Raw genomic sequence first — 14,416 nt, forward strand, 5'->3', positions numbered from 1 at the left:
GGCACTCTTCGTGTGATATTAACTATATGAAATTATATAAATATATACATTTTCTGCCCCATATCTTAAATTATGTGATCATTCTAAATGCATTTTAATAGACTGATTCATGCAGTGAAAGAACGCACTCTAAATGCGCACGCGCACTAGTCTAACCTGCTAGACTTCATCATCTAATGTATGCACACTCTGTAGGTGTTTTGTTTAATTTTTGCGATATACTCCATAATATCAAATCGCACATCATTAAAACAACAATTACGATATTATCGCAGACCATACATATCGCACACCCCTATACTGTTTAGATTTTTATAATGCATTGTCTTCTTATCGATCCACCAGTTCACATTTAAAGCTCTGCGTGTTTGCAGGGTAAAAACATGGGCTATGCCTTCTCATATGGTAACGTTTTTACACGGTATATAACATTATTGCTAATGCTTACAAGCTAGCTGTGGTACTTTACAACAACCTATACACATCTCGTTGTGTCTCATTATTTAAATAATTATGTTCACTGATTTGGTAGGTAGCAGATGTTTAAAAACAAGACTTACGGTGCACAGTTCACGTTTTCATGGAGCAGCATCTCTGACGGATCCGTGAGCATCATGTCTCCCGCAGGCGGCCGAGCCACCGAAAACACACTGACTAACGCACGCTCAAAGCAGAGCGCGGCACACGACTCCCTCTCGTGACGTAATATGACGCGATGTTAGAAAAAAGTGGTTTTTGAGAACTGTCAAGGAAACCGTCACTTTTTCTTTTAAATTTGTGCCCTCACGTCTTGTAAAACATTTTCAAATCCTGCATTAACGGTTCATATGGTATTTTCATACAAGGTTATATATTAATTTGAAAACATTTTTTCATTTAAGACTTTTTTAAGACCCGCAGAAACCCTGGCATATGCTGGGAGAAGCAAGTAAAAGTTTAGATCACATTCACTGCTGACCATGCTTTTCCACTTGGCCTCGATCACATCTGCATCTCCATTAGGAGCGGAAGCTGCAGTCCAGTAGAGGTGGTTAATAACATCTGGCCTTCACTGCTTCAGATCTTCCCACTCCCTCATTACTTGCAATGTCTCCCAAAGCCTTATAAACACACCACATGACAGAAAATTACCAATTAGCTGTGCAAACAATGTCACTAAGCTGTAACTAGACTTGATGGTTATAATATTAGCAAACTATCCGTGAGCATCATGTCTCCCGCAGGCGGCCGAGCCACCGAAAACACACTGACTAACGCACGCTCAAAGCAGAGCGCGGCACACGACTCCCTCTCGTGACGTAATATGACGCGATGTTAGAAAAAAGTGGTTTTTGAGAACTGTCAAGGAAACCGTCACTTTTTCTTTTAAATTTGTGCCCTCACGTCTTGTAAAACATTTTCAAATCCTGCATTAACGGTTCATATGGTATTTTCATACAAGGTTATATATTAATTTGAAAACATTTTTTTACCTGCAATATGCACTTTAAAATGGCCGACTCCCTGATCAGTGCCCTGACTACTGAACCAGAGAGCTGATTGAGACGCACCATTATTAACAGTAGTACAATACCAAGGAAGGAAGGAAGGACAGGTTGTTGATATTTGCCTACACAGCATACGTGAACGCAATGAAAGCCTATCAAGTTCAAGTTCAAGTTCATGTTTATTTATAAAGCACATTTAAAAACACACACCACATGACAAAAAAATTACCAATTAGCTGTGCAAACAATGTCACTAAGCTGTAACTAGACTTGATGGTTATAATATTAGCAAACTGAGGTTAACCTACCAGCTATGCCTTCTCATATGGTAACGTTTTTACACGGTATATAACATTATTGCTAATGCTTACAAGCTAGCTGTGGTACTTTACAACAACCTATACACATCTCGTTGTGTCTCATTATTTAAATAATTATGTTCACTGATTTGGTAGGTAGCAGATGTTTAAAAACAAGACTTACGGTGCACAGTTCACGTTTTCATGGAGCAGCATCTCTGACGGATCCGTGAGCATCATGTCTCCCGCAGGCGGCCGAGCCACCGAAAACACACTGACTAACGCACGCTCAAAGCAGAGCGCGGCACACGACTCCCTCTCGTGACGTAATATGACGCGATGTTAGAAAAAAGTGGTTTTTGAGAACTGTCAAGGAAACCGTCACTTTTTCTTTTAAATTTGTGCCCTCACGTCTTGTAAAACATTTTCAAATCCTGCATTAACGGTTCATATGGTATTTTCATACAAGGTTATATATTAATTTGAAAAACTATTTTAACCTGCAATATGTACTTTAAAGTATGGCTTAAGGAAAATCAAATGTGTGATCATTGACCTGACTTTTTAATTTTATGGAGTGTGATGTGATATTGTATGTATAGTATGTATTGTATTATATGTGACTGAATATTGTAATTTTGTAACAACATCCTGCCCAGGGTCTGCAGATGCAAATTAGCTTTATAGCTAACTCTGGCACAACACTTGTGAAATAAACTAAAACTATCCAATATATAGAGCTGTGTGAAAATATAGCTTATATTTTGTGACGTTATAAACAATCAGTTGAGTTTTAATATATAATATATTTTTCTTTACTTTAAATAAATGCATCTTTGTACCTTATTTGCCCCTAAAGGGTAACCTAACCTTAAAGAAATTATAGAAGAAAGTATGGAAATGATTCTATTTTAGTACCCAAAGTAATAAGTATTAAGTATTTTTTAAATGTTTTTGAAATTTGAAATGTCTCTTTGCTCACCAATGCTATATGTATTTGATCAAAAATACAGTAAAACAGTAATATTGTGAAATATTATTACAGTTTAAAATTATTGTTTTATATTTGAATACATTTTAAAATATAATTTATTCCAGTGATGTTAAAGTCTTTCAGAATTTTCAGGGGCCATTACTCTAGTCTTCATTGTCACATGATCCTGAAAATATTCTAATATGCTTCAAAAACATTGAAAAATCTGAATGATTCCAACTCAATGAATTAAACTTTATTAAAAGAGCTGTGTGATAATATGAAAGTAATAAAATAAGAACAAATGAACAAATTACAAGCAATAATAACGGTTCATATGGTATTTTCATACAAGGTTATATATTAATTTGAAAAACTATTTTAACCTGCAATATGTACTTTAAAGTATGGCTTAAGGAAAATCAAATGTGTGATCATTGACCTGACTTTTTAATTTTATGGAGTGTGATGTGATATTGTATGTATAGTATGTATTGTATTATATGTGACTGAATATTGTAATTTTGTAACAACATCCTGCCCAGGGTCTGCAGATGCAAATTAGCTTTATAGCTAACTCTGGCACAACACTTGTGAAATAAACTAAAACTATCCAATATATAGAGCTGTGTGAAAATATAGCTTATATTTTGTGACGTTATAAACAATCAGTTGAGTTTTAATATATAATATATTTTTCTTTACTTTAAATAAATGCATCTTTGTACCTTATTTGCCCCTAAAGGGTAACCTAACCTTAAAGAAATTATAGAAGAAAGTATGGAAATGATTCTATTTTAGTACCCAAAGTAATAAGTATTAAGTATTTTTTAAATGTTTTTGAAATTTGAAATGTCTCTTTGCTCACCAATGCTATATGTATTTGATCAAAAATACAGTAAAACAGTAATATTGTGAAATATTATTACAGTTTAAAATTATTGTTTTATATTTGAATACATTTTAAAATATAATTTATTCCAGTGATGTTAAAGTCTTTCAGAATTTTCAGGGGCCATTACTCTAGTCTTCATTGTCACATGATCCTCGGAAGATACCGTCCTTTTTCTTGTTAGGAAACCTGTGGACTCGATGTCTGACATGCTGGAGTTAGTGCAACCTCCACAAACACAATAATTTACCATGATGATGATAAATTGAAATAAAAATAACTACCGAAAACACACTGACTCATGCCCGCTCAAAGCAGAGCGCGGCACACGACTCCCTCTCGTGACGTAATATGACGCGATGTTAGAAAAAAGTGGTTTTTGAGAACTGTCAAGGAAACCGTCACTTTTTCTTTTAAATTTGTGCCCTCACGTCTTGTAAAACATTTTCAAATCCTGCATTAACGGTTCATATGGTATTTTCATACAAGGTTATATATTAATTTGAAAAACTATTTTAACCTGCAATATGTACTTTAAAGTATGGCTTAAGGAAAATCAAATGTGTGATCATTGACCTGACTTTTTAATTTTATGGAGTGTGATGTGATATTGTATGTATAGTATGTATTGTATTATATGTGACTGAATATTGTAATTTTGTAACAACATCCTGCCCAGGGTCTGCAGATGCAAATTAGCTTTATAGCTAACTCTGGCACAACACTTGTGAAATAAACTAAAACTATCCAATATATAGAGCTGTGTGAAAATATAGCTTATATTTTGTGACGTTATAAACAATCAGTTGAGTTTTAATATATAATATATTTTTCTTTACTTTAAATAAATGCATCTTTGTACCTTATTTGCCCCTAAAGGGTAACCTAACCTTAAAGAAATTATAGAAGAAAGTATGGAAATGATTCTATTTTAGTACCCAAAGTAATAAGTATTAAGTATTTTTTAAATGTTTTTGAAATTTGAAATGTCTCTTTGCTCACCAATGCTATATGTATTTGATCAAAAATACAGTAAAACAGTAATATTGTGAAATATTATTACAGTTTAAAATTATTGTTTTATATTTGAATACATTTTAAAATATAATTTATTCCAGTGATGTTAAAGTCTTTCAGAATTTTCAGGGGCCATTACTCTAGTCTTCATTGTCACATGATCCTGAAAATATTCTAATATGCTTCAAAAACATTGAAAAATCTGAATGATTCCAACTCAATGAATTAAACTTTATTAAAAGAGCTGTGTGATAATATGAAAGTAATAAAATAAGAACAAATGAACAAATTACAAGCAATAATAGCACAAATAAATGCAATAGAACAAAGATACAAATGAAATAAAAATTGCTTTAAATTTGTCAGGTAGGTCTAACAGTGGTATTCAGGTACAAAATACCATAAATGTATAAATTAAGATACAGATTAATCCATATTAAAGCTAAAGAAGTTATTCAGTCATTTGGAGCAGTGATTTTCTTTTATTCTTTTATTAACATTACTGACATAAGACAGAAGGTATATTCAGCAGCCGACACATCAGATTTTCTCCCAACTCTTTACATTCATTAAGATTTTTTATTTTTTAACTCCGTTAAGACTGCTTACGAAAAAAATACTTGCCAATATGGGCACCAAGGTGACTGATTTTGTGTATATGTCCATTTAAGCATGATAAGATGCAAAAAAACTCAATACGGTAATAGAGCGCTGTCTGACTTGTGGCTCTCTGTGTGCATGCTTTGGGTGTGTGCGCACAGAAAACAGCGCAGGAGTCCTGATTTGAGTTCTAGTTCTTGGCTAGGGTTAGCAAAGCTCCTGGCTCATCCTAGCCCCCCCCCGTGGAGCCGGGCCTGGAGCTGAGATTTGCTATATATACACAGTAGTAAATGTAGTAACATCCCTAAGTAAGTTTGCACATCCCTGCAGTCACATATGAGAGTTGAGATAGCACAAACTCTAACATTAATGTGAGTATGGTGTATAGTGATTTCAAATGATAAACCTGTCAGTCATCCGCGTTCACAGCTTTTATCTGCGTGTGCATCTGTCCTGAACATCTGTCTTCACACCGCAGACTGCGAGTGAGGGCCCGTTAGATTCAAGACAGAGACATTATAAAAGACCTTCAGATGTTTTCTGATTTGTAAAGAATGTCTACAGCACGTTGAGACCAAAGCTGCTAGAAAATGAAAGCATATGAACATTGCATTTCTTTTTCCCTGGTATCAGTACTAAATATAGCTTCATGTTTTTACAAGGTTCACTGCTAACCCATCAAATGCTTTGAAGACGGAGAGAGTGGCAAGACCGAAAGTGCAGTGGATTCACTGCTAGTTTCGGTTCACATTTGGTCCATCCACTTAATGTGGACAACACATGTGCTTTTTTTCTCTCACTCTTGCTTTTCTTCTTCTGTATCTTTCTGTCTCCACCTCTCTGACTATTTTTCTCACTTCTTATCACTGTCTCTGTCTGTCTCCTTTATCGCTCTTATTAGTTTCTTCATATTTCCCCACCCCTTTTTTCAACTCTGCCCTTCATTCTTCATTATGAGTCCTATCATGTTCTGATCTCTTTGATCTGATGTTCTCCTCTTCTCACATCCATGTTTATTGTTTTGTCTTCTTCCAAAACATACTAAATATAGCATGTTACTAAGTGAAAAAAGTGCTACTTTTTAGAGATGTGCAATACATAGTCACCATATGTTATTTTTTAATAATATCCATGCCATCATCTAAAACTCATTTAAAGTTCATCTTAAAAAACGCTTACATCAATTTAATAACACTGTTAAATGTAACATTTAGCAAATCTCAAATGACAATGTTTTGATGCCTAAATTCACTTAGCATTCATATAGCATTTAAGATGATTGATTTTATGTGCGTTTTATTTTATTTTAGATAAAATAGTATATATTTTAATATCAGCCATTTATTACTTATTGGCCATGATTATGAAAATAATTGCTTATTGTCTTTTTCTGTCTCTTCGCCATTCTTTAATTCTTCCATTCTATTTCACGCCACTCTTTTATTGCAAATAATATGCAATGAAGTCCCTGAAATCTTTACATTTAGTTCCCACTTAAGTACATTATTCTTTCAAAGTATATTATTTCCTTAACTACTCTTTTTAAAATTATGCTAAAGTGTCCTACTTTTCACATTGGCTACTTGTTCTACTTATATTACAAAACAGAATAAAATAGGTATGCAAACTGGGAAGTACCATGCGTCTAATAAACAAGGGTGCGAGACTGGCCTAATCACTGGATCTTATCTGTTGCTCGTTTTATGAAAAAGAAACACGAGTGTTTATTAAATTTTGGACATGAGTGTCACATTTCAAAGGCCTGCTGCACGAGCAGCATTACAGCAGCTTACATGCCTCTTTGGGACCTACTGCAACGAGCACAACGCCAGCCTCGGAGAGAAAAGCCTGTCTTTGTTTGCATTCATAAGAGCCGCTCCATAAAGAAAGGAGAAGAAAAACTAGGCATCACATTAAAGACGCACGTGGAAGTCGAGTTTCTGGTGTTTTCTCTGGGGGAAAGCTGATCTTAGATCTGTGGTTTTGACCTAAACAAACAGCAATCACTAAAGAAGCCATCATTTCTTGATTAAAGATGATTAATAGTGTAGTATTTTTGCTGGATCCTCTGCTTTATTTATGTGTCACTCGCCCTTCTGTTATTTCATTCCAGCGATAAAAGACATGCCGTGAATGATATCAAAACCGCAGTCGTCTGCGATACATATCTGTTAAGGAGCTTGGCCCAACAAATGCCACATGTTTGGTTTGTTGTACTCGCTGTGTAGGCAACTTCTGAGGAACGACCAGCCTAAAACACTGTGTATATAGCAACTGTCAAAACAGAGCTTTTTCTAAGGCCAATCCATTATGATCTCCAACATTTCAGAGCTTGTTTTCTTTTAATTGCTAACTTAGGTCATTGTCTATGGTTTCAGGCCGCAGCACAGCAGTAGTCTGTATCAAAGGATCTCTCCCCACCCCTGTTTATAGTCACAATACCAAACACTTGTGGTCAACAAAATAAGACTCGAAGGGAAGATGATTTTGGGGTGTGGGTCAAATGGGTCGAAAAAAGAGGTTCATGGAGAAATTACACCGTTAATGCAAAAAATGCAAGAATTATATGATGCAAATGTGGCCGTGTACATCTGCCTTCACACTCACGCATATAACACATATAAAGTCATACAGTACTGTATAAAGTCAGTGTGTCATTTCACGTTTTAGATGAATGAAATATAGAAAACAATAGCTGTTTTTGTTCATCTGCCTGTGGGTTATGATGGAGCAGCTAATGTAATTGCTGCACATGTGTTTGTGTGTGAACAGGGGGCTAATCAGACAGCCACAGTGATTGTGTTGTGCGCTTTAAGAGACTTTAACCTGGTCCAGGAGACGTGTCAGCTGGCTATCAGAGACGTGGGGGGGCTGGAGGTCCTCATTAACCTGCTTGACACAGATGACATCAGATGTAAAGTAAGTGCATCCAGACTCAATTAATTGGGTCAGAGGTCACCGCTTGCGTCTAAAAATGTTTATTTTTCTGTCTTTCATTTATTTAGTTTATATTTTTACAGATGTACACTACTGGTCGAAAGTTTGTGGTTGGTAAGATTTTTGATGTTCACAAGAGGCTTCATTTATTTGATCAAAATACAATAAAAACAGCAAAATTGAGAAATAATATTAAAATTTAAATAGATTTAAAAATGTCTTTTATTCCTCTGATTGGCAAAGCTGAATTTTCAGTATCATTACTCCAGTCTTTAGTATCACATGATCCTTCATAAATTGCTCTCTAATATGCTTATTTGGTGCTCAAGAAACATTTCTTCTTATTATCAATGTTGAAAACTGCTTAATATTTTGGGGGAAATTGGGATACACATTAAACATGCACAAGTGACACTTACTATTATAAAGGCATATCAAACAAAAAAAAATTATTTAGTTTTGACATGACAACAGTAAAGTAAAAGAGAAGTTGAAGCTTTCATAAAGTTCCAGCAAGTTCATAAATTAAAAAAAATGAAAACCCATACATTTCAATCAATTCAACAGCATTAGATATGTCAAGCAGTTATTCTAAAAATTGATACTTTAATCTCTCTTGCTGTTAGATTGGTTCTTTGAAGATCTTGAAGGAGATCAGTTGTAACTCTCAGATTCGGCAAACCATCGCTGATCTGGGTGGTTTGCAGACCATGGTGTCCATCCTGGACTCTCCTGACAAAGAGCTGAAGTGCCTGGCTGCAGAGACCATTGCCAATGTGGCCAAGTTCAGACGGGCCCGCAGGACGGTCCGACAACATGGTGGCATCAAGAGACTGGTGAGAAACGTGAAATCTGTTCCTGTATGAGTTTGTCAAAACAGGTTGACTATGATTAAAAGGAAAGGAGACAAAAGGATGAAGAATATGTTGAAGGTACTTGCGTATACCATGCTCTGTTTCTCCACTTGCTCTCTTTCTTTCGAGACTGTTTCTCCCAATCATTTACTATGCCAGCATCAAAGGGAGCACACTGCAGGTAAAAACAGATTGAATGTCGTGCTCCCCCTCATCCTGGCATGTGTGTTTATTGACAGAGTGACGCTCGGTATGATTAGGACTCGCGTGTTACTCTACTCTGTATATTTACTCGGGGCCAGACTCGGACGTTCTCATTGTAGCTATCGTAGATTAGTTACATTTAAAGACCCAGACCACCTCTGAACGGCACGCGCGTGTAATGCTGTGTTAGAGCGGCCTTTCTGGCTTGACGGCAGGGGAAACATAAAATTTACTCTTTGAAGGATGTGGTCATTTGTAGATTTTGGTGTGACAGTCTGAATTTTCAAGCCCTCTTTAGTAACAGTCAGTCTATGGCTGATGATGAATGTTTAGATGAATGTTGGCAGCTTCAGGGCAGGAGATTGTGTTCCACATCCTGCAGAGTCAGTGATAGAAGTGCACTGAAGATGTCATAAAGTACACCATGACCCTATTAATAAAACATACAAGTTCGTTTTGACATGACACGACTCTCCTACCTTAATGCAGAGTGAAATGAAAACAGTATAAAGCACAATAATGTAATAATAATAATATCATGGGAAGCAGAGTGACAAATCTATTGCAGTATTTCAAAGTTCAAGCACAGGAAAGTGCGTTTGAAAAGCTGAAGTTGTTTCTGGCAGGTGGAGTTGTTGGACTGCGTGCCTAATGGTGTGTGTCTGAGTGCGGAGCAGGAGAGGGACGCGGAGGTGGCACGCTGTGGGGCTCTGGCTCTTTGGAGCTGCAGCAAGAGCACCAGGAACAAGGAGTCTATCCGTCGGGCCGGAGGAATCCCTCTGCTCGCCCGGCTGCTCAAGTCATCACAGAAGAACATGCTCATCCCTGTGGTGGGAACCCTGCAGGAGTGCGCTTCTGAGGTTTGCTTCATCATGTTGAACCAAACGCAGATGCTTAAAATGTTTATTTGAAATTTCTTTAATAGCTACATTGAAATAAATTTAGTGTAGGATTCACTTTGAAGCAATTTGTACTCAGAAATTGCTAGTAAATCTCACAAATAATTACAAAGAAAAGGCAAGTAACTTTTTGATTAAACATAAAAAAAAATCTAAATATTGAGAAAATCGCCTTTAAAGTTGTCCAAATTAAGTTCTTAGCAATGCATATTACTAATCAAAATATTAAGTTTGAACATATTTACAGTAGGAAATTTATAAAATATCTTCATGGAACGTGATCTTTACTTAATATCTAAATGATTTTTGGCATAAAAGAAAAATCTATAATTTTGACCCATACAATGTATTTTTGGCTATTGCTACAAATATACCCCAGCGACTTAAGACTGGTTTTGTGGTCCAGTGTCACATATTATAAATTATGTTAGATGCACAACAGTCATGCATGACACAAAGAACAAACAAAATGCATAATAAAATTAGGGATAATTCAGTTAGATAATTATCATTTAGTTTTTGTGAGACCTTAATTTTTGTGGTTATTGTGCGATAAAATGACGAATTATGCAGGATCGCAAAAAATGCGACATTTTGTTGATTTTCCGTCAGATTCAGGGATCGCAGAATTGCGAAAAATTGGAGTACAAAGACTGAAATATTATAGTATGTCTTTGTAAAACGCAGAAGAAAATTAAAATGGAAATGAATGCTATTATTCAGCAAATATACAATAAATAAATAATAAGTGACAGTAGAGACATTTATAATGTTAAAAATGTTTCAAATAAATTCTGTTATTTTTAACTTTCTATTCATCATATGACTGGAAGTTCTTCAGCTAAATAAAATCAGCTTTGCCATCACAGGAATAAATTACATCTTAAAGAATATTAAAATAGAAAATAATAATTGAAATAATATTTCACAATATTTCGTTTTTGATCAAATGAATGCAACCTTAGTGTGGAAAAAAAAAATAAATAATAATAATAATCTCACAGACCCCTAACTTATGAACCGTATGTAACAGAGACGCTGGAGTTTGGTTAGAATCCATGAGCGGAAGTTTATTAAAGGTCAAGGCTTTAAACAGATGTCGATAATCAGGCAGAGGGTAGTTTAATTTTAATTCTAAATGTATTTTTATAACAATTATCTACAGTATATGCCATAGCATTATAAATAGCATTAAATACTTTAAAGTATATTTACATACACAAAAGTATTGTGAAACATAATGCAAGCTTCAAATGCTATATTTAAAGCCACTCAGTACACACTCAGACACTTGACTGAAAATAGCACGCTGTTCATGAAACCTTACTTTTGACTGGCAGATTGTTTCTATTAAAGGACCAGTTTGAAGATGTGAATGACTGTATGAGGCCAGAAGCAAGAAACCCTAGGATGAAATAAGCGCTATGCCGCTGCACGCAGTGTTGTTTGGCAAGGCAGAGTGGTTTTTACAGTAGGTGTTCAGCGTAGAGAGTCATTCTGCATGTTTGTGTTGGCAGAAGAGCTACAGAATTGCTATACAGACTGAGGGCATGATTGAGGATCTGGTGAAGAACCTCAGCTGTGACAACCAGGAGCTCCAAATGCACTGTGCCAGCGCTATCTTTAAGGTACGGCCGTACACACTCAACTACACTTTTCTTTGGCACCGTATAAAAGGGCTGAGGTTGGAATGAAAATACTAGTTTAGCCCTGGCTCTGATTGTCAGTGCGGCGTACATCTCGATGCTGCCTAAATCTGTGTACTGTATGTGTGTGCGCCTTCACTCCTGTGTTAGTGTGCAGAAGATAAACATACCCGTGATTTGGTGCGGCAGTACAACGGACTGAAGCCACTGGTCATGTTGCTCAACGAAGCTGAAAACAAGCAGTTACTAGCTGCCACGACTGGAGCCATCTGGAAATGTTCCATCAGCTTGGAAAATGTAGCTAAGTATGTGCATGTGACTGCAGAGCTTCTGCACAAACATTTCTTTCATTTTTCAGAAAAATTATGACAGTTTTCCTCTTAGAACAACCATAATTACTCATCATGTGTGGAAGAAATATTTCATACAGTATATTAATTCACATCATTTATCAAAAATTAGAAGAATTTTGACATTTCTGATCTTGCAAAATACAGGTCTTAATTCTATTCCATTCCTAAAAATCAAAAATTCATTGTGTGGTCAATAGACATTTTGATCTCAGTGTGGCATATTTAGACTAGGAAGAGTCAAGTCAACGTGAGATGCATAATTGGCTCCAGATTTGGTCAAATTGTGCACCACTCATGAAAAGAGGTCCTTCAACTTAGTGAAGGACAGAGGATGTGCAATCAAACGCAGCCTTCATTTTTATGAGATGTCTCATTAGTTCACTTCTAACGCTCAGATTTTCCATGGCTCAAAGCTGTCAGCCATTGTCCATCCGAGTCTGCGCTGAGTGCAGCTACAGAAGTGATTATTTGAAGAGAGAGCAAAAGTTTTTATAAACTCTGTGAATGAGCTCTGATCTTTTATGATGACTTTTTGCTAGAGGAATGCGAATTGTTCTTTCACCCATACTGTTAACAAAAGATGAAGTAAAGTGTTGATTTTATAGACACCCGTGATGTGTTAGTCGAGGCCGTTGCTCCATTAGTGGCAAGTGGGCTGTGGGAGATGTGGAATGCTTCTCTGAAACAGTCGTGCTGTAATAATCAGGAGTGTAAGCTGAAAGACTCTTAAACCGTTTGTCATGTAAAGCACGCTGGTCTTTATTCCAGCATCACTTAGCTCAGTGAAGATGATGACCATCCTGGAGGCTTTCCTGGTGTAATTTTTCTGGCGGCTGATGTCTTTTAAGCCAGTCATTTTCCCCCATAAATGCAAAAAACCTTGGAATCATCAACTGGCTTGCCCATTCTGTCACACAAGCACTCATATAAAAGTGATTTACACATATTACTTTGCTTTGCCATATGCGTTTGGGGACATGTACTCTACAGGGCTCAAAAATGCATTTTTTAATTCAACTATAAATTTTCAGGTGTTATTTTCACAACTTTGAAGCCAAGGAGCTGATAAATCTACATTTTTAGTTTATGATAAGAGCATTTTTTTTAGTATTTTATGGTATTGTTATAGACTAGGATCTGTAGAAGGATCTACTGTCTGGCCCCACACCAGCCGCAAATAGAATAGCATTGAAAGAGGAATTCAGAGGGAGGCTTGTGTCTGAAATGGCCCAGTAGCAGCATGGCTGCTCTCTCTCCACCTCATAAGTCAAAGCTGACAAAAGCTCATCATGCGTTTACATCAGGTTTAGTTTGCTGAAACTGGAGGCAGGTGCCCCATGCCACATTCAATTCACTTAATGTCCCATTAGCCAAATAAGTGTCCTTTAAGAAAAGTAATGCTCTGTGAAAACATTCAGTTGTTAAGATTGGGGCCACGGTAATACCTCTGAAGAAGCCTCGTTGAAACGTATGCTTAAAAGTGAGATTAAACAAGCCAGTAAACAAAGTGTGTTTACTGAAAACACTACTGAAGTGTAAACTCCTGTTCACACCGAAAAAGATAACTATAACCAAAAAGATTTTAAAAATCAGTCTGGAGAATAGTGGAGTCCAAGTCACAACTAAAAAAATAACAATACAGAAGAACAATACTGTTTTCTACGGAGCCCCTAAAGGGACATGGTGGTGGAAAAAATCAGAGTGAGTGAAAAAATTTGGGGTGGGAGGAAAAAATATTTTTCAGATTTTTTTCGTTCTCTCGCAAAACTTTTGCATTCCCTCAAGAAACTTTGCGTTCCCTCGCAAAACCAGTTAAGTTCCTTCCTGTTTACTTTACAGATTGTAGTGGTTCATACAGCTCCATACGTTCACAATGGAGCAGTTCATAGAGTTTTGTTTTGAACTTGGACGAAATAGTCAGTGCATGCTTATCAAGGCACGGTTTTGGGATATTCTAAAATGCTTAAAGGGTTAGTTCGCCCAAAAATGAAAATTAGGCTGTGTTTTACTCACCCCAGAGGCATCCTAGGTGTATATGGCTTTCTTCTTTCAGACGAATCCAGTCGGAGTTATATTAAAAATTGTCCTGGCTATTCCAAGCTCTGTCATTGCAGTCAGCGGGTGTTGCAGTTGAACAGTCCCAAAGAAGTGAAATAAAAAGTGCCCATCCATTAAAAAAAAAAGTGTCTCACACGGCTCCGGGGGGTGAACAAAGGCCTCCTGTAGCGAATCGATGCATTTTTGTAAGAAAAATA

At 36.3% G+C, this 14,416-nt stretch overlaps 1 protein-coding gene across 1 annotated transcript in view; it reads left to right on the forward strand.

Annotated features, from left to right (window-relative positions):
- The window catches only part of LOC107721971 (armadillo repeat-containing protein 4-like), a 62,344-nt gene that overhangs the window by 26,484 nt on the left and 21,444 nt on the right, over positions 1-14,416 (forward strand). Inside the window, 5 exon segments of the mRNA XM_016530205.1 lie at positions 8,041-8,187; positions 8,832-9,041; positions 9,890-10,123; positions 11,680-11,790; positions 11,959-12,113. Of these exon segments, the coding sequence (XP_016385691.1) occupies positions 8,041-8,187; positions 8,832-9,041; positions 9,890-10,123; positions 11,680-11,790; positions 11,959-12,113 (857 nt within the window).

The sequence above is a fragment of the Sinocyclocheilus rhinocerous genome, unplaced genomic scaffold, assembly GCF_001515625.1.
Source record: "Sinocyclocheilus rhinocerous isolate Xijiao unplaced genomic scaffold, SAMN03320098_v1.1 scaffold3957, whole genome shotgun sequence".
NCBI lineage: Eukaryota > Metazoa > Chordata > Actinopteri > Cypriniformes > Cyprinidae > Sinocyclocheilus > Sinocyclocheilus rhinocerous.